The 25235-nt window shown below is 32.6% G+C and overlaps 1 protein-coding gene across 1 annotated transcript in view; it reads left to right on the forward strand.

Annotated features, from left to right (window-relative positions):
• The first annotated feature begins 6882 nt into the window (after positions 1-6882).
• LOC118198081 (kinase suppressor of Ras 2-like) overlaps positions 6883-25235 on the forward strand; it is an 87438-nt gene continuing 69085 nt past the window's right edge. Inside the window, exons 1-3 of the mRNA XM_085812039.1 lie at positions 6883-7218; positions 7498-7638; positions 18124-18268. Coding sequence (XP_085668165.1) covers positions 7060-7218; positions 7498-7638; positions 18124-18268 — 445 coding nt within the window. The 5' untranslated portion in view covers positions 6883-7059. The remainder of the gene's footprint in view (positions 7219-7497; positions 7639-18123; positions 18269-25235) is intronic.

Raw genomic sequence — 25235 nt, forward strand, 5'->3', positions numbered from 1 at the left:
GACATTTAAAAAATGTCTTTAAGGATAATTTACGTAAAATATCATTAAAACTTCAACTGATCTTCCAGATTTTAGGATGTATATATACAGTACCATTAATACGTTTTCATGTTGCTAGATTTTATTAAATTTGAAAGAATTATTTACAATCCTTATGATTTTCCTATACATTAAGGGGAAAATCTTTTAAGTATTATAATTGGAACAAGAGACTTATAAATGTTCGATGAACGAATAGCTAACATGTAGATAGCGCCGATTAGAATAGAGGCCGGAAGTCCGGTTATGGCAAGACGTCACTCGGGATAAGTCGTAATATAATACCGTGACGTTTCACGGCTTTATTTTCATTGCAAGTATGGGACGTACGTGGAAGATTAACTCACTAGCTTATTCAAACCTCCTTATGTTTAAACACCATACCGAGCTGTCAAAAACATAAAATTATCGCCAAGTTGGCCTCTACCTTTAGAATCATTTACTATTTTGAGTGAACTCTTATTATAATATAAAAAAATTCACATATTTGGAAGGAAAGGAATTAAAAAAATAATGGCAGAGTATGCATTATCCATTAGGTATTATCACGATATACTTGTAGCACAATCTGACATCCGTTATCTGTTACGTTTAAAACAGCTGTTTGTTTGCGTAGTGTGGCAACTGCGTTTTCTATGGTTCGTAATCGTAATTAGTGCTGTAAAAGTAACGAGAAATTGAGTACCCGTATGTATTCGTTACTCAATGAATCAGTACTCGTTACTTTCGTATCGTTACTCGTTACTTTCGGTAGAATCGACTATAGTAGGTATAAAGCGTCGCATCGCATTGAATCACGTGAACGGCTGAATCCCGCAGGAGTTTTTTGCATCGCATTTTTGGGTAGAAATAATTCACTTTCTTTTGGCTATTATTTTGTGGTACACTCATATCATTAAATATTTAATTTTCTATTGGTGTCAGGGCTTAATTTTTAAAATCAGTTGTTCGGAAAGCTACGGAATGACGTTAGGAATGCAGAAAAAAATAAAGAAGGAAATAAAATAAATAATACAATAATAACATAATTATTAAATAAAATGATAAAAAGTAGTTATTAAAATACGTAATAATTAAAATAATAAAAAATTAATTAATTCTTAAATTTATAATGAATAGTTAAATAATAAACTAAAATACCAGATCTCATCTTACTGGCTTAATAACATTTCGTCCTGTATGGTTTCATCCCCAGCTCGAAAAAGTGTCTTTTTGTCCACTGCTTTCTCCCCAATTCCCTCTTTCCGTCCTCCAGGAAGGTATCCCTCCATTTAGGCAGATAGCCCTCGTGTGCTTTGCCATAATTAAATAATCCAATTCAATCCATCGGCTGTTCGAAAAACAGGTGTTCACTTTACAATAAGGCGAACGCCTGTTTACTTTAATTAAAATGGTTTCCAGGAGATAACTGTTTCTACTTTGACTTAGCTTTTCATTTCTAATACTATTTAATATTTTACGCAAACAAATTATGCTGAGCAGAATAATGAATTTCAGACGTGTTCAAAAGGTGTGTATGTGAATATAATAACATTTTTTATATATAGTATCCATTTTTTTTAATTTCACGCATTTCTAAAGCAGCAGAACCACGGTATCACTATTTTGACATGCACGCACACATACACACACACACACACAAAAATGTGCAATTAAGATTCATGTTACATTCTTTATTAAAAGTAATGGGTTGTCTTTAAATGCAACTCTTCATGCTTTTTAAGAAATTCATGTGATGATCTTAAAAAAGGTGATGTTCACTACCAATGTATGTTTATGTTCTCAAAAATGCAGATCTCTTTTAGAAAGTGACCTCTTCGTTATCTTGATGTCTCTGATGTCGTTAATAGATGTCCTCTTCTCTTGATGTCGTTAATAGATAGCCCACCAGCGGCCGAGCGGTAAAGTCGCTGAACACTGGTAGTTCGGTCCGAGGTTCGAATCCCGCGAACGGGCTGGCTGCATGGGTGTTTTCGTGGTTTTCCCCATGTGTAACGTGTATACGAGCCAATTTCCCTTAGAAAGTCCTTCACGAAAGGCATCCCTCCTCTTAGGCAGATAGCCCTGGTGTGCTTTCCCATAATTAAATACACCACTACCACACGTTAATAGATATTTTAATAAATATTTTCTAATAGATTATAAGGTATTTCTCCCGCCTTCCTAGCATGTATTCGTGGTGTAGTGGTTCTGCACGCTGAACCGGTATTCCATAGGTCCGTGGTTCCATTCCCAGCGAAAGCGGTTTCTAATTTTTCAATCTCTCTTGCTTTCAAAAAATCCTAATGTCTCTACAAGATAATGGAATGAATGTAATTTAATGTCAATTAAAAAAGTGTACCTTTATATTAAGACAGATTTATGGCTCTAATATTTCTTTCGCAATTAACTGTTATGTAAGCTTAATTGTTTTCTTATACCATTTATTGTACATAACTGAAATATTTACTTTGAGACAGGCACACACACACACGTAATAATAATAAATCCTATATTTACAATAAAAAAATCCAAAGAATATTCTCTATTACATTTTTATTTCACCACAGCAGATTTAAATTATTTTGGAAATGAATATGATGTCTCTTTTTGAAAAAAATTCAAAATCAAAATTCTCTTTTTCGAAATCATTTTGCACACATGTACACATATATGTATGTTTCTCGCATTGTGTTAAAACAACGGTACCTAGAGCCATCCGATTTTGAATAAGGTACGTCTCCACCCGAATATGGGCATCTGGAAGCCCAAATTTGGATTGGATTATTTAATTATGGCAAAGCACACGAGGGTATCTGCCTAAAGGGAGCGATGCCTTCGTTTAGGGCTTTCTAAGGGAAACTGGCTCGTATACACGTTACACATGGGGGAAAACCACGAAAACATGCATGCAGCCAGCCCATTCGCAGGATCCGAACCTCAGACCGAACTACCAGTGTTCAGCGTCTTTACCGCTCAGCCGCTGGTGGGCCCCAAATTTGGAATTTGGAAGTTCTTTTATTTTCTATTTCATATTTTGTAAAAAATTTAACGAATTTTTGATTAACAAACTCAAAGATTTAAAAAGCGAGCAATGGCAATATTCTACGGGGGGGGGACCTTTTTATCACCAGCGCGCGAAACTGTGTATCAGAAATTCTAAAGATATTCTCATTTTAAAATTATTTTGCGATATTACTGTAGAACTGAATTTTATGGTTTAAGTGCGAAGAACATGATATTTAATAAAAGATGACAACACACAAAACTTAAAAAAAAAAGGCCCCTTTGGACGTAATTTAATATTTGAAACCTTTCAGATTTTAAATTTTTTTTAAGATCCAAAGGGACAGTTTGCTCTGAAAGACTATTAATTTCGTTTTGGATTTTGCGTTGGAAACGTTAAAAGGGTGCATCACTTTTCAAATCGTTGCCACCATATATTATCGCTCTGTCTTATATTTAAAGAAATTATATAATGAAGAATCTACATGAATGCGTGTATGTTCCTCGCATTGTGATAAAACAACGGTACCTAGCGCCATCAAAATTTGGATAATATAATTTTCCATAGAATATAGGCATTTGGAAGCTCCTAGTTTGAATTCGAAATTCGTTTTATTATCCAATTCGTATTTTGTAACACTTCAAAGAATTTTTTATTAACAAACTAAACGATTTCAAAGTGAGCAACGGCAAATACTGTACGGGTAAAAAAAAAAAAAAAAAAAAATCTCCAGCGCGCGAGACTTTGTATCGAAAATTCTAAACATGTAGAAACATTAGGTTACTTCGATGTAAGAGATGTGAAAAATAAGCAATATCCTCGCCGGAAATCGTATTACCCACCTCTCGAATACGCGCCGAGCATCCTGACCACTATACTACGAAGGCCTGCTAAGAAGGAGGGAGAAATAACTTATATTCTCACCCTTTTAAAGGGCGACTGGGGATTAGGCGACCCAGTTGCCAAATCATGGTGGTGGAGAATCATTGTTGTGAGCTCCATGATTTATATTTGGTAACGACATTCATCAGCCGTTGTGTTCCATTTTAGACAGATATTTTTTTTTCAGTTTGGCAACAGTAAGAAAGCTTGGAATAATGTTTTGATTTCCTTAAGTGTGTAAGAAAATAAAGTTTGGCTTTCTTAAGCAAGAAAACGTAATTGTTTATTTAAAATATTTCTTCTCACGTGTTATAGAATGGAGTCAAATTTAATTTAAAGGCAAAAACGACTGAATGAAACAATATTCAGGTAGATTCAACGCAACAATCATCATCTACCATCTTTTTTAGTTCGGGCACCATTGTATAGACATCAGGTTGTTTCGAAACGAGATGAAAAATGAGCAATGCCTTCGCCGGGACTCGTAACTACGGACCTCTCGAATACACGCCGAGAGTGCGGACCACTGCATTACGAAGGCATGCCAAGAAAGCGGGAGAAATACCTTATAAAGATATGCTCATTTTAAAATTATTTTGCGATATTGTTGACCCAAAATGTTCAAAAAACGCCTCTTTGGACGTAATATAAATCTGAAACTTTTCAGATTTTTTTAATTATTATTTATTAGTTCAAAGAGGCAATTTTCCCAGAAGGACTATTCATTTCGTTTTGTATTTTGCGTTAATTCACATGCGTTGTTTCACTTTTAAAATTGTTGTCACCAAACACAAGTATTATCACCCTGTATTATATTTAAAGAAATTAAATAATGAAGAATGTGCATGTAAGTTTCTTGCATAATAATAAAACATAGGTACCTAAAGACATCAAATTTTGAATAACGTAATCCTCCTGAGAATATGGGCATCTAGAAGTGCAAATTTGGAATTTGTTTTATTATCGATTTCATATTTTGGTAAAACTTTAACGAATTTTTTATTAACAAACTCAAGGATTTCAAAGCGAGCAATGGCAACGCTGTACAGAAAAAAAAAAATTATCTCCAGTGTACGAAAATATGTATCGGAAATTCTAAAAATATACTCAATTTAAAGTTATTTTGCAAAATAGCTCTTGAACTGAATTTTATGGTTTAAGTGCGAAGAACTTGGTAAAGGTAACACACAAAATGTTAAAACGACGCCCTTGTGAAAGTAATTTAAAATCTGAAATCTTTCAGATTTTTTTCGTCCAAAGGATCAATTTACCCAGAAGAACTATTAATTTCGTTTTGACATTTTGCACCCCTTCACGATAAGCGTTGTTTCAATTTTCAAATTTTCGCCACCAAATATTATCTCCCTGTATTATATTTAAAGAAATTAAATAATGAAGAATCTGTATGAACGTAAGTATTTTTCTCGCATTGTGATAAAACAGCGGCACCTAGAGCCATCGAAATTCGAATAACGTAATCTTCCATAGAATATGGGTATGTATAAGTCCTAATTTGAATTTGCAATTTGTTTTATTATCGATTTCATATTTTGTAACACTTCACTGAATTTTTGATTAACAAACTTAGAGATTTCAAAGTGAAGAGTGGCAACAATGTACGAAAAAAAAATATTTTTATCTCCAGCGCGCGAGACTGTGTATCGGAAATTCTAAAGATATGTTCATTTTAAAATTATTTTGCGATATTGCTGTTGAACTGAATTTTATGGTTTGAGTACGTAGAACATGATATTTAATAAACAAAGGTAGCACGCAAAACGTTAAAAAAAGGCCTCTTTGGAAATAATTTAAAATCTAAAACCTTTCAGATTTTTTTATTTAACTTTTTTATTTATTTTCATCTTTCCTGATAGCCTTCCGTAGGCTCCATCATTTCTAATTTTAAAAATTAACCCTGACTGCAGCCAACGATTGCGAAAATAAAAGCCATATAAGGAAGATGGATATAATATTATATATGATATATAGACTCTATTCCTATATTCCTATATATATATATATATATACTTTTGCATTTAATTATAATTTATTTAATATATATATTTACGTTTGATAGTATCGGCGATTGCAATAAAAATGGGTGGTGCACATCTAGATGTTACAGCGGTCCCATATACAAATTTTCAACGTTCTACAAGTAATCATTTTGGAGTTATGAGAAATGTATACATACATACGTACACGTCATGAAAAAAATCCCTTTTAAGTATCAGCTTAGAATCATATCCCTTTAATCCTACTTAGCAATCCGTTTTGGGAAGAAAGAGTCCTTCATTGTGTCCGTACGTACATACGTCACCCAAAAACATTATCCACATGGATTCTGTAATGGTCAAAAATGGATGTTTCCGTAGAAATATGATGCCCAATATTTTTCGCGATTACAGTACTTACTTCCTTTTTACTTCGTACAAGTAAGTAAAGAACGTATATTGACCTACATATTCTTATATAAACAATACCTAAGTGCAGTATATAAATATTTCAAATCAATAAAAATATCCCAATGGCACCCTCAAGAGAAAATCAATAATTATTTAAATTATCCAAATTTTCAAATTACAAACATAATATGCACTATAAATCTTAATGTAAACCAAAGCGAGTACAAAATAACGCTTCACGCTGTCAAAATGGCTCATTAAATATCATCAACTAAATAATATTTCAACTAAAATACAAACACATAATATAAATAAGAGTTTACCCGATGAATTACACAAAAAAGTACGAAATTATCAATAAAAAAAATATGCGCGCATTGTGACGCACAGGTATTGTTAGCAACCTCATCATTCGTATTCGAACAGCAACCGCATTCGTATTCGAGTAGAAACCGCATCATTCCTACTCGCATCGTATGAGTAACGAAATGGATGCGAGTAACGAAATTGATTTGTGAGTACCGAATCGGTACTTCGAGTCAACCGATGTACCCGTTACTCGGTAACGAATACATGCGGTTTGCTCCAGCTCTAATCGTAATAAGTATTCCATCATGGCTGGCTGTTTGTAGCAGTCAGGAGGATGGAAATAAATATTATTTTATTAGTGTGTAATTTGTTTCAAATTGCAGTTTACAGTCATCATGCACGGATGTCTGTCAACAATAGAAACTCGAGACTAGAAACATGGCTGACAGTGAAACAGAGGACAACATTAACAAAGCCATAGAAGCATGCAACACCGCTCAAGCTATGATAGATATTAATGCGGAACATCTTGACGGATTGCGAACACAGTGTGCTACTAGTGCTGAACTAACACAACATGAAATTAGAACACTTGAAGTAAGTGTATCGAAAAATATAGGCTAAAAAATTTGACTGTATATGACAAATTCAATTTAGCTCTTAATGTTATTTACATAATGATAATTTTCTATCTAAAATTATTCACTGCTATTTAATTATTTAATATTTGTGATTTTTAAAATTTCTCGTGTTCTTTCTAAACTTAGCAGCTTCTAATTCTGAGTTTCTGAATAAATATTACTTGTATTTCTGCACGTTCAAGCAATTATTACCATGTATGATTAAACTAAAAATTTTTGTTTCGCTATTTTTCAGAGTAAACTTATAAAATTATTTAGTCGTCAGTTAGTTGCTAAACTAAAATGTCCAGAAAGCGCAACACTTCCGGAATTGGTTCAATATCCTCGTTTGCAGAAGTGGCTTCAAGTTGTTGGCCTCTGTCAAAAATCCATGGAGGTAAGTCAAAATTTTAATGGAATTTCTTCGTACTTTTCTGTTATCGGGAACGGATTCAGAAATGCACATATGCAAATATGCATCAGACATGCATATGTACATACTTAACATGTATATGTATATATGTAGTTACATACATACATTACATTACATTTCTGAGTCCGGCCCCGATAGCAGAAAAGTACTCATTTCTTGCGTGAAAAAGTTTTCACTTGATTAACCTTTCTAATTTTATGAACCTTCCGCATTTTTTGTATATGCTCGTTTATGAATTTCATGATGTAGTGGAGTTACAATTAGTTTTCTGTGTTGTATGATTACTGTAATTTCACTCATAGTATGATTACTGTAATTTCACTCATATGATCATCTAATATTTCTATTACATATTGCTTGGTATTGTACCTCCCTTTTGTAGCAACTTGTAACATTCTTAAAATAGCTGTGTGTATTAATTGTAAAAGTAAGTCAGAATTAATAATGGATTTATATGTTGACATATACAACAGTACAAATGTAAATTTATTTGCTGTTTAGTTGTGGTTATTCCATTTGTTAAAATACTAGTCTATTACCATTCAGGTAATTAAGAGTCATTAACTATGGTGGTGTTAAGATAAAATAACATACTGAACAAGTATCAATTTAGAAGTCAAACAACAAAAATCAGCATTATATTTGCAAATTTTCATAGGACTAGTGTCAATGGTTTACCAAACCATCATCCTCAGCTACCAATGACTTCTAAATTATGGTAGTGTTTTAGTTTTAAACTGACTCTTCCATGCTTGTTTCCACTGGTGACCAGCTAAACCCAAGTAAACTTTTGCAAATTTACACAAATTAAATTTACACAAGCACCCATTTAAATAATATTCTTGAATGTTTTACTGTAAATAGTTATGTTATTCAATAATATATGTGTAGATCTGTTGGATTATAATTAAAAGTTTTGTTTCTTATTATTTTGTTCTCTCTTATTTTTATATTGGAGAAATTGACAATAAGATCAGCATCATAAGCATGTATTTTTGTATGCATACATATATGGAATTCAACTGATAAAATGAATTTCATTTATGCTAAATAAAATAAGCTAAAATTTCAACATTATTGTGGTGAAACTAACATGCAAACAATCCATTATGCAAAACAATGCCAACATGCAAAACAGCATGAAATTAACGTATTTAAAATTGCAGATTTCTAAGGGAATTTCAAGTGGGATTCTCCCAAGAGGTTTCACCATAGTGATCAATATGCTATGATGCATAATCGGTCTGCTTGGAAATCTGTATATAAAATTTATACATATGCTATTAAAGGATTTTGCAAATGAAAGAGAAATTCAAAATATGTTAATTAGGAAATGTGCTGTTAATATATTTCATATTATCCCTTGGTGAAAATTGACAATGTTTTGGTGCCATGCATGTTTATGTCTAGTGCCCTCCCCAATAAAATTGTATCTAAAACATATTGCAATAAAATATAATTAAAACAAAAAATATATAATTTCGATAAACTGCTCACCAGCGGCCAAGTGGTAAAGACGCTGAACACTGGTAGTTCGTCCGAGGTTCGAATCCCGTGAACAGGCTGGCTGCATGGGCGTTTTCATGGTTTTTCCCCTTGTGTAACGTGTATACGAGCCAGTTCCCCTTAGAAAGTCCTCCACAAAGGCATCCCTCCCCTTAGGCAGATAGCCCTCGAGGCTTTGCCATAATCACACACACATTTCGATAAAATGCATTTTAAATCAAACAAGAAAATAACATAAAAATTGAAATACATGTTAGCAATCTATGCAGTAAATAAAAGAAATATCTAATTACTGTATTTAAAAATTTCTGTATCTTCAATATGCGACACAGAATTTCTTAACAGCATCCGAAAACTGTCTTAAATTATCCGAACTAGAATCTGTGTATTGCCATCGCCACATAAATTTGCAAAAGCAAAAATCGAATTTATTCACTCTTAATCATTTTAGTATTAGCTTCACACATCCACGTAAAAATCAAAATTTCGGTAATAATCAAATGACACTCCTCAAACCATGATCTCTTTCTAATTGAGCACTTAGTGAGCATTTGAACCTTTTTGCGACAAACCCATTCATAGCCATCTAAACAATTTTTACGTTCAATCATACGCACTTCCTTCGTACAAGCAGGACACTTATAATGATTACTGCGTAAACCTTCATTTACACACCAGTCAATTAATGTTCTCTTCCTATTCATTCCAAATCATACAGAAACTTTAGATTAACCTTATCACAACAGCCATTTATGTATACGTATGTACATTTCTAAATCTGGTCCTACTAAGAGAAAAATGTCATTTTTTTTATAATAATTGTTTTCACTCTATTAACAGCAATAGTATTTAGTTTCAGAAAAATCTTCAATTTTAAAATGTCCTATTTTTGACTGCATTTATTTTTGAAAAATACATGCCTCAGAATCAAAGAATTGTTGTAGTAAATAAATGAAACAATCTACTAAAAACATTCAAAATTATTCTTATTGCATTTTACTGCCATTTTGAGCCATAATCAGAAATGAACTATAATTTTGAGCTTGAAAAGGAAACATATAATTTGCATAAATAGGTGCACTGCCATTTAAAGTTTTTTTTTTTTTTTTTTTTTTTGTTTGTTTGTTTGTTTGTTTGTTTGTGAATGAAAAATGTGAAACTTTTTTTTTTTTAGTTCAAAATGTTAAACATAAAAACTATGCTTTTATTGGGAATTGAACTCAATACTCTCCATTTAGTTTTCGTATGTAATATTTACAACATTACTTGGATTGGATTTTGGATTGATTACCTTTAATTTCTTATAATTAAAATTTTGAAATGTTATAAAATGTTCTAAGTTAAATAAAGATGAGAATAAAAAATTAAGTGCAAAATTACTTTTTTTAGGACATACTTTTTTTTAGAAAGAAATACTGATGAAACGTATGGTATTCTATAATAGCAAACTAGGTCAGTTTTTAAGTAAATATAATCTAAGATCATTTCTTAATTTTAAATTAAAAATTGAGAGTACATTTTGATTTCCTGGTGATTAAATGCCAAGTTTGACAGTGTTTGTTGTCAAATGATATTGCAAAACCAATAAGGAATTTTTTTTTTTTTTCAGTTTATGTGTTTTATAGTTGAAAAGCACCTATGCATCATTGGTGCTTAAAAGCAAACCCAAAAGCAGAAAACAAAAATTGAGGAATATATACTTCGTTAGTAGAAATTATTTTTCCCCGGATTCAAAATAATGACAAATTTTTCCTCGAACAAAAGTGATGCATTTGAATTCTTTCAAGAAAGGGATGTTTTAACAAGACTGCTTCATAAGGGTGCTGCGCACAGCAACCAACTTATATAGCCAAGGCATCATTATGAAGACAGAAATCTTCATAATGACGCCACGGCATAAGGGAGTGCGCAAAAACTGAAGATTGGTTTCTGGCTTGAAATCAATTGTCAGCACCCTTATGTAAGTCTGATTTTTGTTTTAATTACTGATTAATTAATCCGTAATTACTGTAAGTTATGTAAGCGTATTTTTTAAATGCTGTAAAAAGATTTAAATTATAGTACCCTTAATCTCAAAGTTTTTCTGTCTAGATACCTGGAAATAACTTAGAATATTCATGACAGTAGTTCCAAAATTGAGTCTCATATAGCTAAAGAAGAAAACCAGCTCAAGAAATTGTGCAGAAATTCTGACTCTGTGATTAGAATGGAAAAATTATAGAAAATGATACTGAGTAAAAAGATTTAAATTATAGTACCCTTAATCTCAAAGTTTTTCTGTCTAGATACCTGGAAGTAACTTAGAATAATCATGACACTAGTTCCAAAATTGAGTCTCTTATAACTAAAGAAGAAAACCAGCTCAAGAAATTGTGCAGAAATTCTGACTCTGTGATTAGAATGGAAAAATTATAGAAAATGATACTAAGTTATCTGAAGAAAGGTTAAGAAGATATGACATGATCTGCCAAAGAGAAGAGATATCTTCATGGAGGATTTCCTAAGGGTATTGAATTATGCATGGGAGAAACCATGTAAACCAGCCATGCACTTTCGCCTGGGATTGAACTCGGGTTGAACTCCCAGTATTCAACGTTAGTTGTTCTTTCTCCACTAGTTTGGTCTGTCAGAAGAAAGACTAAGATTCCATTATAAAAGAAGTGGCAAATCATGGAATTATGAAGTAAAATTTCAAAAGCAAAATAACAATAACAGATAGAGGTCGTGATGCTAAAAAAAATTTTCAAATTATTGCAGTATGGTTCTGTGTATAGAAATGCCGGTTTTTCTGAAAATAATGACAAGAGACATATTTCATAGGAAGGCCTGGCAAGCGTTTTTGTGCAGTAGTAATTTTGCACATTAATTGCAAAAAATCCCCGTCTACCTAGTGAGAGGTTTGTGGTAAAATACCATGCAAGATGTGTTAAATAGTCTTAACTCTAGGTTTTTTTTTTTTTTCTTTCTAAAATTTGAGCTTCTAATTCTAACCATTACTGCTTATTATAGGTTGTTTGATTTGGTGCTTCTATTCTGTTTATTTTCTGATTTCAAATTCACAAAATGCAACTTTCTCTCTTGTATTTTCTTTCCTGAATCCTTTGTTTTAAGTTAAAAACTACTTCTTAAATGAATGGGCAATATTTGACATTTAATGCTGAGTATATGTTTTCTGGACTGCAATCACAATTTCTTGCTGCTTCATGGGTTTCTGCCATGTTTCGGACTTTGCTAAACTTTTGTGCGTTTTCTTCTGTCTGCAAGCAAATTAATTTTTAATACCTAGAAGTAACTTTTTCTTTAATTGGTCTAACACTAAAATAATGTTTTGCGACTTCTTACTAGAAACGGAATATCCATACCTTTCAGCAAGAATTAAATATAGATTGGCCTGTCACCATTTGACTCTTTTGATGTGTGTATGAGATTCTGCTGGGTTTAAATGATTGCAACATATGACTTTTGATTGCTTCAGAATCTGCTGCTTTGTGGTTAATTTTTTTAAATAAAAGCTGCACCAGTCCCCTAACAGTGGTATCAACTGAGCTCATTTCAATTTTTCTGGCTACATTTTTGATGAATTAAAAACATCCTCTATGTTTTGAAAACAAAGGGGCAGATATCTCAGGTACTAGCAGAACTAATTATTGCCCATCACTACATAATCAGTTTAACTTTTTATCCTCACTGCTAGAGATAAGGAGGAGGAAATAATGCATAGTTGGTTCCCTAACATTATTGTGAATTTTTATCTCTATTTCTTTAAGCTTAATCTTTATTTATAAGCTCTGAAGACCATTTTCTTAATTCTCTGTGTTTCCACAACTATTCCTTCCACTGTTCCTCATTTTACTTCTTAACACTTAACATGTGGGCAACGTTTTTTTATGTTTTTTGCAGTCTGTCACTGGAGCGCGGGTCACGTAAAAATACGTATGGAATGTGGGCAACGTATTTTTATGTTTTTCGCAGTCTGTCACTGGAACGCGGGTCATGTAAAAATACGTATTTAGTAGATTTGTGGTGGATACCCGTTAACCACCGCAAATCTATACGTATAATTATATGTATGTGTGACATTATATGGGTGTTGTTTGCGTTGCTAGGCAACGCTGTGCATTTTTTCTTTCAACAAGTTATGATTGTTGAGTTACTTGGTCTTTTGTTGAGTTATTTCGTCTTCAATCGAATTCTTAGCACCAGAACATACAAGTTGTGCTTTGTCAATTTGAAGCTTGGTTTTTTATTATTTCTTAAATAAATTGATAAAATGAACTGTTGTGAGAAAGATAGTGATGAAGAAATATGCTCTGACAGATTATTGGACTTTTTGTATGATAGTGATTCTGAAAGTCAAGATATCGAAGAAAGTGACGATGATGACATTATTCCACATTCTCAAGTGTTCGTCTGAAGAAGAATTTCTAGTAATTCTGAAACAACTTCTGGTGAAGAAGCAGATGAATGGTCATCGGTTAACAATCCTCCAGACCTTGAAAAGTTTTTGGGTCATCCTGAGATAACTAACATGGCTAATGTTCCTGAATCCACAGCTGATGCAGTAAAGTTATTTATAGGCGATAACTTATTTGCATATTTAGTCACGGAATCAAACAGGTATTATTATCAAAATATGAATCAGTTCAAAATAGCCCCCAAAAGCATGAAATGGAGAGATATTACGATTCCGGAGATGAAGAAATTTTTGGGGCTTGCTATTTTCATGGACAAGTTCGTAAAGACGCCCAAGACGATTATTGGTCAACTAATGTCTGCACAAGTACACAGTTTTTTTTTTTTTTTTTTTTCAAAAACTATGTCAAGGGATAGATTTTGCCAAATATGGAAGGCTTGGCATTTCAATAACAATGAAGACATCACGGACGATTCTGATCAATTATTCAAAGTCAGGCCTATACTAAATTATTTTGTTGAAAAATTCAATAACATTTACAAACTGAAACAACAAGTATCGTTAGATGAGAGCATAATACCTTGGAGAGGATGATTGGTTTTTAGAGTTAACAACACTGGAAAAATTATAAAATGCAGCATACTCATACGAATATTGTCTGAAAGTGACACTGGTTATATTTGCAATTTTGAAGTTTATGCTGCTGAAGGATTATGTTTGATCGAAACGATACAGTAGTTTCACCATATACTGATGTCTGACACCATTTGTATACGCACAGTTACTACAACAGTGTCGATAACATGGAAGCCCTTTTACAAAAAAAAAAAAAAATACGATTATGCGGAGCAATTAGGAAGAATAGAGATCTACCAGAGTGCCTGAAAAAATCTAATTTGAAAAAAGGAGAAACAATGTTTCGAAAAAAAAATGATATATTGGTACAAGTTTGGCAATCCAAGAAAGAAGTCAGTCTCATCTCTTCAATCCATTCCGCAGAAATGAAAGAAAGTAGTAATGTTGATCGTATCAAGAGACAAAAAATTATAAAGCCAAATGCTTTGATCGACTGCAACAAGTACATGAAAGGAGTAGACTGGGCCGGTCAATATTTGTCCTACTATAGTATTTTGCGTAAAAAAGTGACGTGGACAAAGTGCTTAGCTATGTATATGATGAATTGTGCATTTTTCAATGCATATGTAGTATACAATTCGACAAAGACGCAAAAAATAAAATACAAGAAATTTTTGCACGCTATTGGGTGAACTACCTGAAATCAGCACTGAAGAACCAGAGTAAATTATATCAAAACGCGACCCTCCTGGAAGATTGTCCATGGATATGCGCAAACATGTATTGGAGAAAATTGTTGGTGCCAGGAAGAAGAAAAATCCACAAAGACAATGTTGCGTGTGTGCAGTCAAAAAAGTGCGGAGTGAAACGTGTTTCATATGTAGCTTCTGCCGTGTTCCTCTTCATAGAGGAAAATGCTTTGAACGGTACCATACTTTAAAGAACTATTAACGTGTTATCAGTTCTATTTGTACTTGTTATGAAAAAATATTTTTTAATACATTGTAAAATTTTAAAAATTGTTTATTTTTGTGATTTCTTAAAAATATCTTCTTTTTTAAAAAAAAAATAATCATACAGTATATATTTAAGTATAAAATAAAAAAAGTTTTGTTCATAAAAACGAAGTAGTTTTCGATTTACTCCAATTTTCCTGAATAAGCATACTTCCACGCGATTCACGAAAAAACGCCCGCTGCACGCGTAAGTTTGCGCGAAGTATGCCCGCATGCCAAGTGTTAATGTGAATGGCATGTGCACTATTCCAAAATAGACAAGAAAATTCAGAAATAAAATTTATTGCACTTAAATTGCTTGGCTTTCCACACTGCTTTAGAGTTCTGTATAAGTTCACCGATGATCTGTACTTGCAAAGTTTTAACATCCAACTCGAACAGTTTGTCATCAATATACCACACTTCACTACAATGCATATATATATATATATATATAGTCAAATATATATAGTTAATTGGACCACCGGATAATCGGACCAGCTGCTTTATCGGACCAAATCCGACAGAACCAAAACAAATCCTATGTACATAAGCTTAATATTATTCGCTTATTTGGAACAAAATTCCATTTAATCGGACCAAAAAATGTGAGCGCGAATAAGAAACAGAAGCCACAAGTCGGCCACATACAGTAGATGTACAGATGGTCTGTGACATATGGGAGGATCTGTAGTTGCGGCTCCCAAGGGAAATACTTTATCAAAGGTCAGGAATTCCTTAAAGTGCATGGCAAAAGCAAAACCGGTGGGAGGTGAACACGCGACCATTTTCTTTGACCTGCGCCTCCGAGTTTTGAGGAAATTAACAATAGAGTGTCCAGCTCCCCCTGAAAGGAATTCCTGCCTGTCAATCATGATTAAATTTTACATGAAAAAGCTATCATTTCATCACCTTTTTGGGATGATTTTAGCACCAAAGCTTTGAATGGCGAGCATTTTATCTCCCTCTTGACCTCAACATCTTGAACCCGAAACACCAAGGTTTCTTCAGACCACTTAAGTCAGTGAACTGAGCGCGTGTCTTGTCTCCCCTGCCAAAATGCCATGACGGGACTTGACGTTAGCTGAAAAAATTGGTTTCCTGGATAAGATCAAGCAACAACCACGAAACACTAGTCAGTGTCGGTTGGTGGAAATAACCGGATTGGCAAAGACTACAATTTTACACTTGATAAAACAAGAGAATGAGCTGCGAGAAGAATGGGCACAGTGTGAAGGACGAGAAGGAACTTCCAAAAATCGGAAGCATGAAAGTAAGAACCCAGATGTCAATGAGGCCCTTAATAAATTGTTTGTCATTGTTACTGGATGAGCGAGTAAGCGGCCCAGTGTTAAAATGCAAAGCACAAGAACTCGCTAAAAAGCTGGCCCACAATGACTTTAAAGCTACGGACGGTTGGTTGTCTCGATGGAAATCTAGACATGACATAAAATTCAAGAAAGCATATGGCGAGAAAGAAAGAAGCTGATAATGCAAATGCTGAAGAATGGAAATCAACAATACTGCCCGAGCTTCTTGAAAATTTTTCAGATGATGACATCTACAATGCTGATGAGACTGAGCTGTATTATCGTGCTACACCGGATGGCTCATTAAGTTATAATTATGTTGCACTATCTGGCTACAAAAAGAGCGATGGATCACGTATCTGTTTTGTGCTGCTCAAACATGTCAGGAACGGGCAGAAAGAAGAAAGCTTGCAGACCTCATCGTCAAAAGCAAGCGAAGTCAGTGCAAAGGTCAACATCTTACAAGCAGTTACATTTGTGGCTGACAGCTGGTGAAAAGTGAGCAGTGAGACAATTCAGAACTGTTTCTCTCACTTGTCTTTAAGCACTTGGTTTTGGAGATGGATGTGGACATGCTCATTGAAAGTGAAAATGATGATTTACACGTGGAACTTCAACAGGTACAAAATTGCAAAGAATTTTTATCCATTGACAACAAGCTTCAATGCTACGATAAAAATGAAGATTACGACGCTATAATCATTGCTCGAGTTGCAGCAAAATGCACAACAGCATCAGAAGACCAAGAAAGTGAAGATGATGATACCGCTAAATAAGTTTGGTGCAAGTGACAACACAGGATGCGACGAAATGCATTGAAACTTTGCATCGGTATTTCATGCAGGAGGGAAATGAAGGCAGTCCCGTTATATTTAGTGGTGATTTCGTTCATGTGCAATCTGTCAAGAAAACGCGTCAGATCACATTGGATAAGTTCTTCAAATGTTAACTGGAAAATGCTCGCCATACGTGTGTACTGCACCATAAAGTTCATAATTACATTTTAGTACATGATTTACGTGTACATTTACTGTTTGCTACATGTAGCACGTCCTGTCTTGCAACATAGGACATGTTCGTGTAATCGGACCAGCCGTTTATTAGGACCAAAACGATCGCTTCCCGATGTGGTCTGATTAACTGAAATTGACTGCATATATAAAGAGAGAGTCCCTGAATCTTGTTTTCTGCAACAGAATTTCACCAGTTTGTACTATGAAGTAGTTCTTTGTCTTTCCTTCAACACACATTTCCTAACACAGGAGTTTTCTCTACTTAATTTCTATGCCATCATCATCTGTAACCATTTTCACTGAAGATAATTTTTAGAATTCTTATTGCATTTAATTAAAATTCAGTTCATTTTGGAATTTTCTTAACAAGTCAAATTTTATAATGTATTGCTGTATATCTTCCACAGAAGGAAACTGCAGTTTTTCCAGGTTGTCTTATGTATACTAGATAGCTCTAATTTAGTATGATTAAATTGTCAAGTGTTTAAACCTCAAATATTATTTAAGCCTGTAATGGAATAAAAGAGGCAGTGTTATTCATTTTCTGTGTTATTATGTACAATAAATAGCATTTAAAAATGTTATTTTAAAACATATTTTCTTTGAATTTATATGTTCTTTTATTTTTTGTGCAGAACATCAGTACAAAAATTTCCACTATGGAACTGCTGTTGAAATTACCTGAGCAAGAAGTTAAAAATGTTATGCATATATCAGAAGCTAAAGATGAAGAGAAAAGAAGATTATTAATAGCTCTAAGGAATTTAAAAGCTTACACTGGTAATAATTTTATGTAACAATATTTAAGATAACTTTTGTATATGCTATGTATGTACAGTATAAAGTCCAAGATCTGAAATCATTGGGACTTTGGCAATTCTGGATTTCAGAAATTGCCAAGTTTTAAATCATCAATTTAAATCTAGTAAGATAACAACATATAAAAATTAAAAATATGAAATAGCAGTTTATGCAATAATGAAGCATTTATAACCCCAGGGGAGTCAATATTTATTTTTTTAAGCTGTTTCTTTTGTTTATGCTAATACTTTCTCTTAATTTTATAGATAGACAATTTCTTTCAAGAATTTCCACTAGACTGACATGTGAAATCTCTTCATTTTCAATAAATGCTTTGTCACTTACTTCATAATCAGTAGTGATATTATCTGGATTTAAAACATACTAAAGATTTCACCATCCATTAGTTGATTTATGAATGGAACATTGCCATTGCAATGGAAAATTTAAGCTGTATCATCTTCATTTGTTATATCTCCATATTTCTTCCAAACTTCATTAATTAAAAAATTTTGCCTTCTATAATGCTCAAAATCTATGTCAAAATGACGCTGCTGTTTTATCTAATTTTGAAACATGTTGTCGATGTGACAACATTGAATATCGTACAATCTCATAGCCAGCAGGTGTCTGAAAACGACTTCCTGGAATTTCAGTCGGAAGAAAAATCGCTTTTATAGCAAACTTTTTTTTTTTTTTTTTTTTTTGAAGTTTTATTATATTTGGTACTTCTAGGCTTTGCTTAAAAAATAAAAGTTGGCAGTTTTAAGACCTAGATATAACATCGTTCTGGATATTTTGGACTTCATACTGTATTTCCATTTCATGCTTATATATATAATCATATTTGTAGTGATTAGAAAATAAGTTTCTAATTATTTGTTTATTTTGCATGATGTATTAGCTGATTTTCAAATACAAGTTTAAAATAAGCCCAGGTTAACTGATTTTTAAACTGTCTAATTGAGGTAAAATATTTATTATTTGTAGTGCTGCCTTCTTGCAGAAAATGTTTTTTTTATCATGTCAGTGACAGTTACTGGATATAGTTATTGGATATAGCCTTTTGAAACTGATGTGAATTAAAGATTTAAAATATTGTATTAATTAGTAGTACTTACAAATTTATTAAATTATTTAAAATAAATAACAAATTATATATGTATATTAATTATAAATATGCATTAAAACTAAAGAAAAATGAATTATTACTTTTAATAGGTATGCAGTTTTAGTAATGGGAAAAGGAAAAATTTATTCAATTTTTGTTCATATCATCTTATGTCTACAAAAATGTGTATTTTAACTTGTAATATTTAAAAAAATGTGTTTTCCTTTCAGTATTTTAATTTTACTAATTAAAATATCTGATGTGGACACCACTGGACTTCCTTGTATGTCCTATAAAGTTACATGCATTTTTTGCTGCACTTCATTTTAAGTTATTTTCTCAACTTATTCTAACTTCATTGTCCAGTCCCTTGAGGCAAGTTGAAAATGACATCAAAAATTGCAAATTTTGAATCAAATATCCCAGTCAAATTTGTCATGCATAAGTCAAACTTTTTTTTTTTCCCATAATGAGTATAAAACTTCCCCAAATGTAAGTATAGGAACCGGGAGAGCTCATTAAAAGTTTAAATTCGTTATTTGTCCAAAATAAAGTTTTTTTTTTTTTTTTTTTTTTTTTTTTTTTTTTAATTTGAAATTGGGCCAAAACATGAGTATTTTCGTGATTAAAAATACTTCTGTAGCTGAAAGTATATATCTGTGACTAATGATTGTGAAAATAAAGGCTGGGTGAAGGAATAGGACATACATAACTAGACGCTATAACCATCCCATATACAAAACTTCAACATTCTATGGTTAATCGCTTTCAAGTTATCCTTTATTCTGACAGATGGCGTGCAAAAAATAATAAAAATGGATATATCTGTTGAAATCTGAAACCAATTTTTTTTTACTATAATACTTCTTTTACTTCATACAAAGGAATAAAAACGTAAATCCCTGTACTGATTTATGACTAACTCTTAAGTATATCAGAAAGATAATTGAAAACAGTGGACCTGGCTATCTTGCCAGTCATAACTTGTGTTATGTCCTTGATTAAGATATTTTATTTTTTATTTATTTCTATTTTGTTAAGAAGGAAGTTTAAATGTGTTTTGGTGATATTTTCTAATCCTTCCAGAGGTGTTATGCTAATAGATGTAGTTTGTAGTTTTTATATCCAAAAAAGCTGTCAATAAAATTATGTAATAAAATGTGATAGCTGCAAGTTACCAATGCCAAAGATTGAAAGAGCACCAGATAAAATGCAATAGTTACATCAATAAATAGCAAGTGGTTTTAACTTTTTAGCGTGGAAAAAGCTGGTCATTAATAATTTATTTATACTTTCAAAACCCAAAATGGAAAGGAGAAAAGTGTTAACGAAGCCAAATCTGTGAGCAAGTGTGAAAAATTTGCTTGTAAAGTGTCATTAAAACAACTCTAATGAACAGACATATTTTTCTTACTGCTGTAGTAAATTTCTTTTGCAGTTGTGATATTCCATTTTCTGCTGGTGATCTTTTATTCTTAACACGTATGGTAAATTTAAAATTATATTACCCACCCACTGAGAAAAAGCAGTTGATTTGAAATCTGGTAAAGTAAATAATAAATTGAAGTCAAATTGAAAAGAAAGACAATGTAAACCAGTGACAGTGATAGATGGAATAGCATCCATAATGACCCAGTTGTTAATATGTTACTCATACTGATATAGTACTTTAGTAAGTAAAAAAAAGATAGAACACATGCAGCATTGAACCATGGAACAAAAAGAAAAGGCTTTATTGACAAAATAGTGTTGTTACAAAAATCTGTCAGGCCAAGAGGAAGAACAGCAAATCAGAGAGCCTTAGTAAGGGATATGACCTCCTCTAACTGTAATGGTTGTGTTGCATTGTCTATCAGTATTCAACATCAGATTATCTAACAGCTCTTAAGAAAAGAGTTCCAATTCTTCAAGGAACATTTATTGCAGTTGTCTGGTGTTCTCTGAAGGACAAGATTATGCAAACAAGCATTTCCCTAAAATATTGCACACATGTTCAGTGGGATTTTAATCAGGGGAGCACACTGACTAATCCATTCTGTGAATATCTGCACTTAACAACATGAGTTCTGTATTGTCTTGCATTATCATTCATAAAAACAGAGTTGGAACTAGTAGCATGCTGGAAAAGAAACAGGTGTGTCAGAATAATTTCATCACAGTAATGACCTCGTGTTAAGAAATCTGTGTCGACAATGTGGTGTTCCATCTGTCTGTCTATCATAATGCTTTGCCATACAAGCACACCAGAACCACCGCAACTGTCTCTTTCCCTGATGTTAGTGGGAGGAAAGCACTTCTCTATCAACTCATGCTAAGAATCACTTGTCAGACTGAAACAGCTCTCATTGGTAAAAAGGGCATCACTTCATTAATGAGGTATTCAGTCTTTGTGTTCTATGTACCACTGTAAATGGTGCCACCAATGGGCTGCAGCCAGTGGTATGTAGCATTCAGGACAATGGGCAAATAGGCTGCCTATATGAAGTCAACTGGGGCATTTGTCGTCCTGTTGCCATACACAACTACTGAGCAGTGTTGCCCACTGTCTGGTTTCAATCTCTTTTTGCCTACAGGTTGATATATCGGTTTGGCCGACTACTATCAACCTTTCTTACTGTTGGATTTGTTATTTTAAAGGCTTAAGCTCATGAAACAACACTTTTATCAAATCTAAACTCTTAAATCACAGATGTCAAACTCTATCCCTTATCAAACTTGCCAATCAATCATTCTACCACATGTAAAGGCATCCTGATGTTTTCTTGTAGCCATACCTGTATGTTCAATCTCACTTTCGCTTGCAGATGAATGCATTGAAATATATTCATCTGCAAGCGAAAGAATGATCTGCATCATCATTCTTTCTTTTTCTTTTTAAATTGCCTTTCACTGTGCATGCTGACTCATTGCATTTTGCATGCCCTGATTTACCCCTTCACATCATGGTGCTGATACTTGCATATGCATGACCTTTATACTGAGTTGGCTTTTCATTGTACTCATCACAAAAATCTTTTTTTCTACACTTTATGATTATATGTTGAAAAGTGAGTTTGTTGCTTAAGTTTTGCATACTAGTGTTAAGATTTATTGTGAGTAGCATTTCTTCTTGTAGTGTATTGTTTTTATAAAAATAATGTATATATGTCATCAATAAAACATTATTGTCTATAGTAGTTGACTTGTATAACTGTATAGAAAATGAAAAGTTTTGGGGAACACTTGTAAGTTCAATTTCAGTGTTAATTACAAATTCTTCAACCTTGCTTTTCTGTGCTATCACTTAAACGCAATGTTTTTATATATGGATATATCCTGATGCATTATTGAGATAAATTCTTTTACAGAGGGTATTATTTATGTTTTTCTAATTAAAACTTTTACCACATTTTGCAGTTAAGTGCAATATGCAATAAGAAGCTGTTAATCCATCTTCATTATCAGCATATTGTTTCTTAAATGATGCAGCTTTTCTGTCAGTTTTGTGAATTGTGACTTTTGATGCTTTGTGATCAATTGTGCTTGCAATCAATTTTATTTCTTAGCTTCATTTGATGATGTTTTATGGCATAATAAGCACACTGGAAATTGTGTATTTGCAACAGATTCAATTAAACCCATCCTCAGATGTTCCACTGAATAGTCATGAGTGTTTTTTTTTTTTTTTTCCTCTTTCTCTCTCTCTCTCTCTCTCTCTCTCTCTCTTTTTAGATGTTTTGATATATACAATTTCCGAAACTTATTTTAAGCTAGAGGCACATGCTTGCACAAAGTGACAACACTCTACGCTTATTATTCATACTGTAGTCACAAAACTAAGAGAAGTGACAAAGCTGTATAAATATACGAAAGCAGGAGAAGGTGTGTAGAGAAGTAAATTTTCACATGTGTTTGTATACATCCTAGAAGTGAAGTCTTCCTCTTTATCCTGATATTCAGTTGCATTAGCATTTAGAAATTCAATCTGAGTCATTGACTGGATTTAAAATTTTTTGTGATTTGAAAAATTAAAATTATGGGAAGTATCCCTGAATGATACAGGAATAAAGGGTAAATTTCTTCAGAGTATGAATCTTAGTTGATAAGACTGACAGACAATTTGTGGAGCATAAATACCATCAACACATTTCAGATTTATTTGGCTCCTCTTTTGGTGGATTTATGTGGCACATGTATATAGAGCTAATACTGAGATCTTTCACCCTGCATTTTCACATTGCATTAAAATTGTTGACAGGCTATGATCTACAGATGAAGAAGCAAATGAATGTAACTTCTGTTTATATTTGCCCCATTAATAATTGCTGTTTTCTTGAATTTGGAATTTTATTCATCTGTTTTCTTTCATAATACTGCTAGCAAGCTGCCATTTTGAAAATATTGACCTTTGGTATAATAATTGCGAGTATACTGGCAACTTTGTTTCTCACCACAGCTAAAACTTGCTAATTCCTATTTCTCACTACGACCAATAAATACCAAATTTTACTTGTAATTTATATACAGATGTCTTTTTTATATAAGCAGGTATCTCATGAGAACTGCTTATGGCAATTGACATTATGAACAAGTATGTTAACAAAATATTCACTGTAGTATTTATGCAGTACAAAGTCCGTAATCCGGACGTCCATTATCCGGAATGATCTATAATCTGGACCTCAAAGCCACAAACTTTTTTTTTTTGTATGCTTTATGCATACACGTTAAGAATGTGCATACATTACGCGCCCTATACTTCCACAGTCATAACACCTTGGTTCTGTACTCTTATTAGCTTTATCTTGTGTTATTATTATTTATTGCTTTATTTTGTGTGTTTGAATAACCCTTATTCTTCGTATCTTGAATGCAGATTTTCTCATAAATTTTTAATTTCTTTGAATTCAGAAATAGTTTTACACCCATACAAAATAATTTAGTTACTATTCTGATCTGGTATCCCATTGATTACATAATCAAGAATTGATGAATCATTAACAGAACCACGACTGGCTATTTCATGCATGGCAATTAAATATTCCAAAAGGGATTCACCAGGTGTACATTTTTTACTTTAATTCACAAAGCATAAGAAAATCTTTTATTGTTTTATCAACAAATACATGAATCATTTTTTTGTCGTTTATTACTGTGACTTTCCCTTCGTTTTCTTCATTTTGTAAACTATTTGAATAAAACATTGTGAAAGCATCACTTGAAAATTTGAAGTTATCAGATAGTAAATTTTCAATTTCAATAATTATGTTGTGTGGGATTTGCATTTAGTTAGTTATTTTTCAAATGGTGGCACTAAAATTGGTTATTTTAATCATTGCTTTTCTGCCATTTTATCGTACATTCAGACTAAAAAATAGTGTTTTAGTGGTGTCATGTAAGAAATAAATAACTAAAGCAGTAGATTGCATATTACATGATTATCCCATTTTTTGTCAGTTTTGAAACTCAAAATATCTGTTTTAATATTTACTATTGTATTTGTTTCTTGTATGGTTATATGTAATAATTTTATTTCCATCATAATATGCAAACTGTAAAGTGAGAATTTGATATCTTGCATTTAAAAGTCTTGAAAACTGATGTTTTGATTTTCTGTGATTAAACTCTACGATAAGTTCTTCCCCAAGAACTCCAGAGGTACTCATTTCACTTTTGCTTACATCATTCTAAAAATATTTCTCTCAAGTCATTCTTTTTACTTATTATATTTAATGGTACATTATTGTCTTGCATTTCCAAGTAAAGGATCTTCTTTATAAATTTCAATTTTCCTTGAAACATTTTTTTATTGTGCACTATTATCAATGACAGAAAGAGGAAATTTTTGTGTGTTCA

The sequence above is a fragment of the Stegodyphus dumicola genome, chromosome 2 (assembly GCF_044657685.1).
Source record: "Stegodyphus dumicola isolate Sdum_Otavi_A_Nest chromosome 2, ASM4465768v1".
NCBI lineage: Eukaryota > Metazoa > Arthropoda > Arachnida > Araneae > Eresidae > Stegodyphus > Stegodyphus dumicola.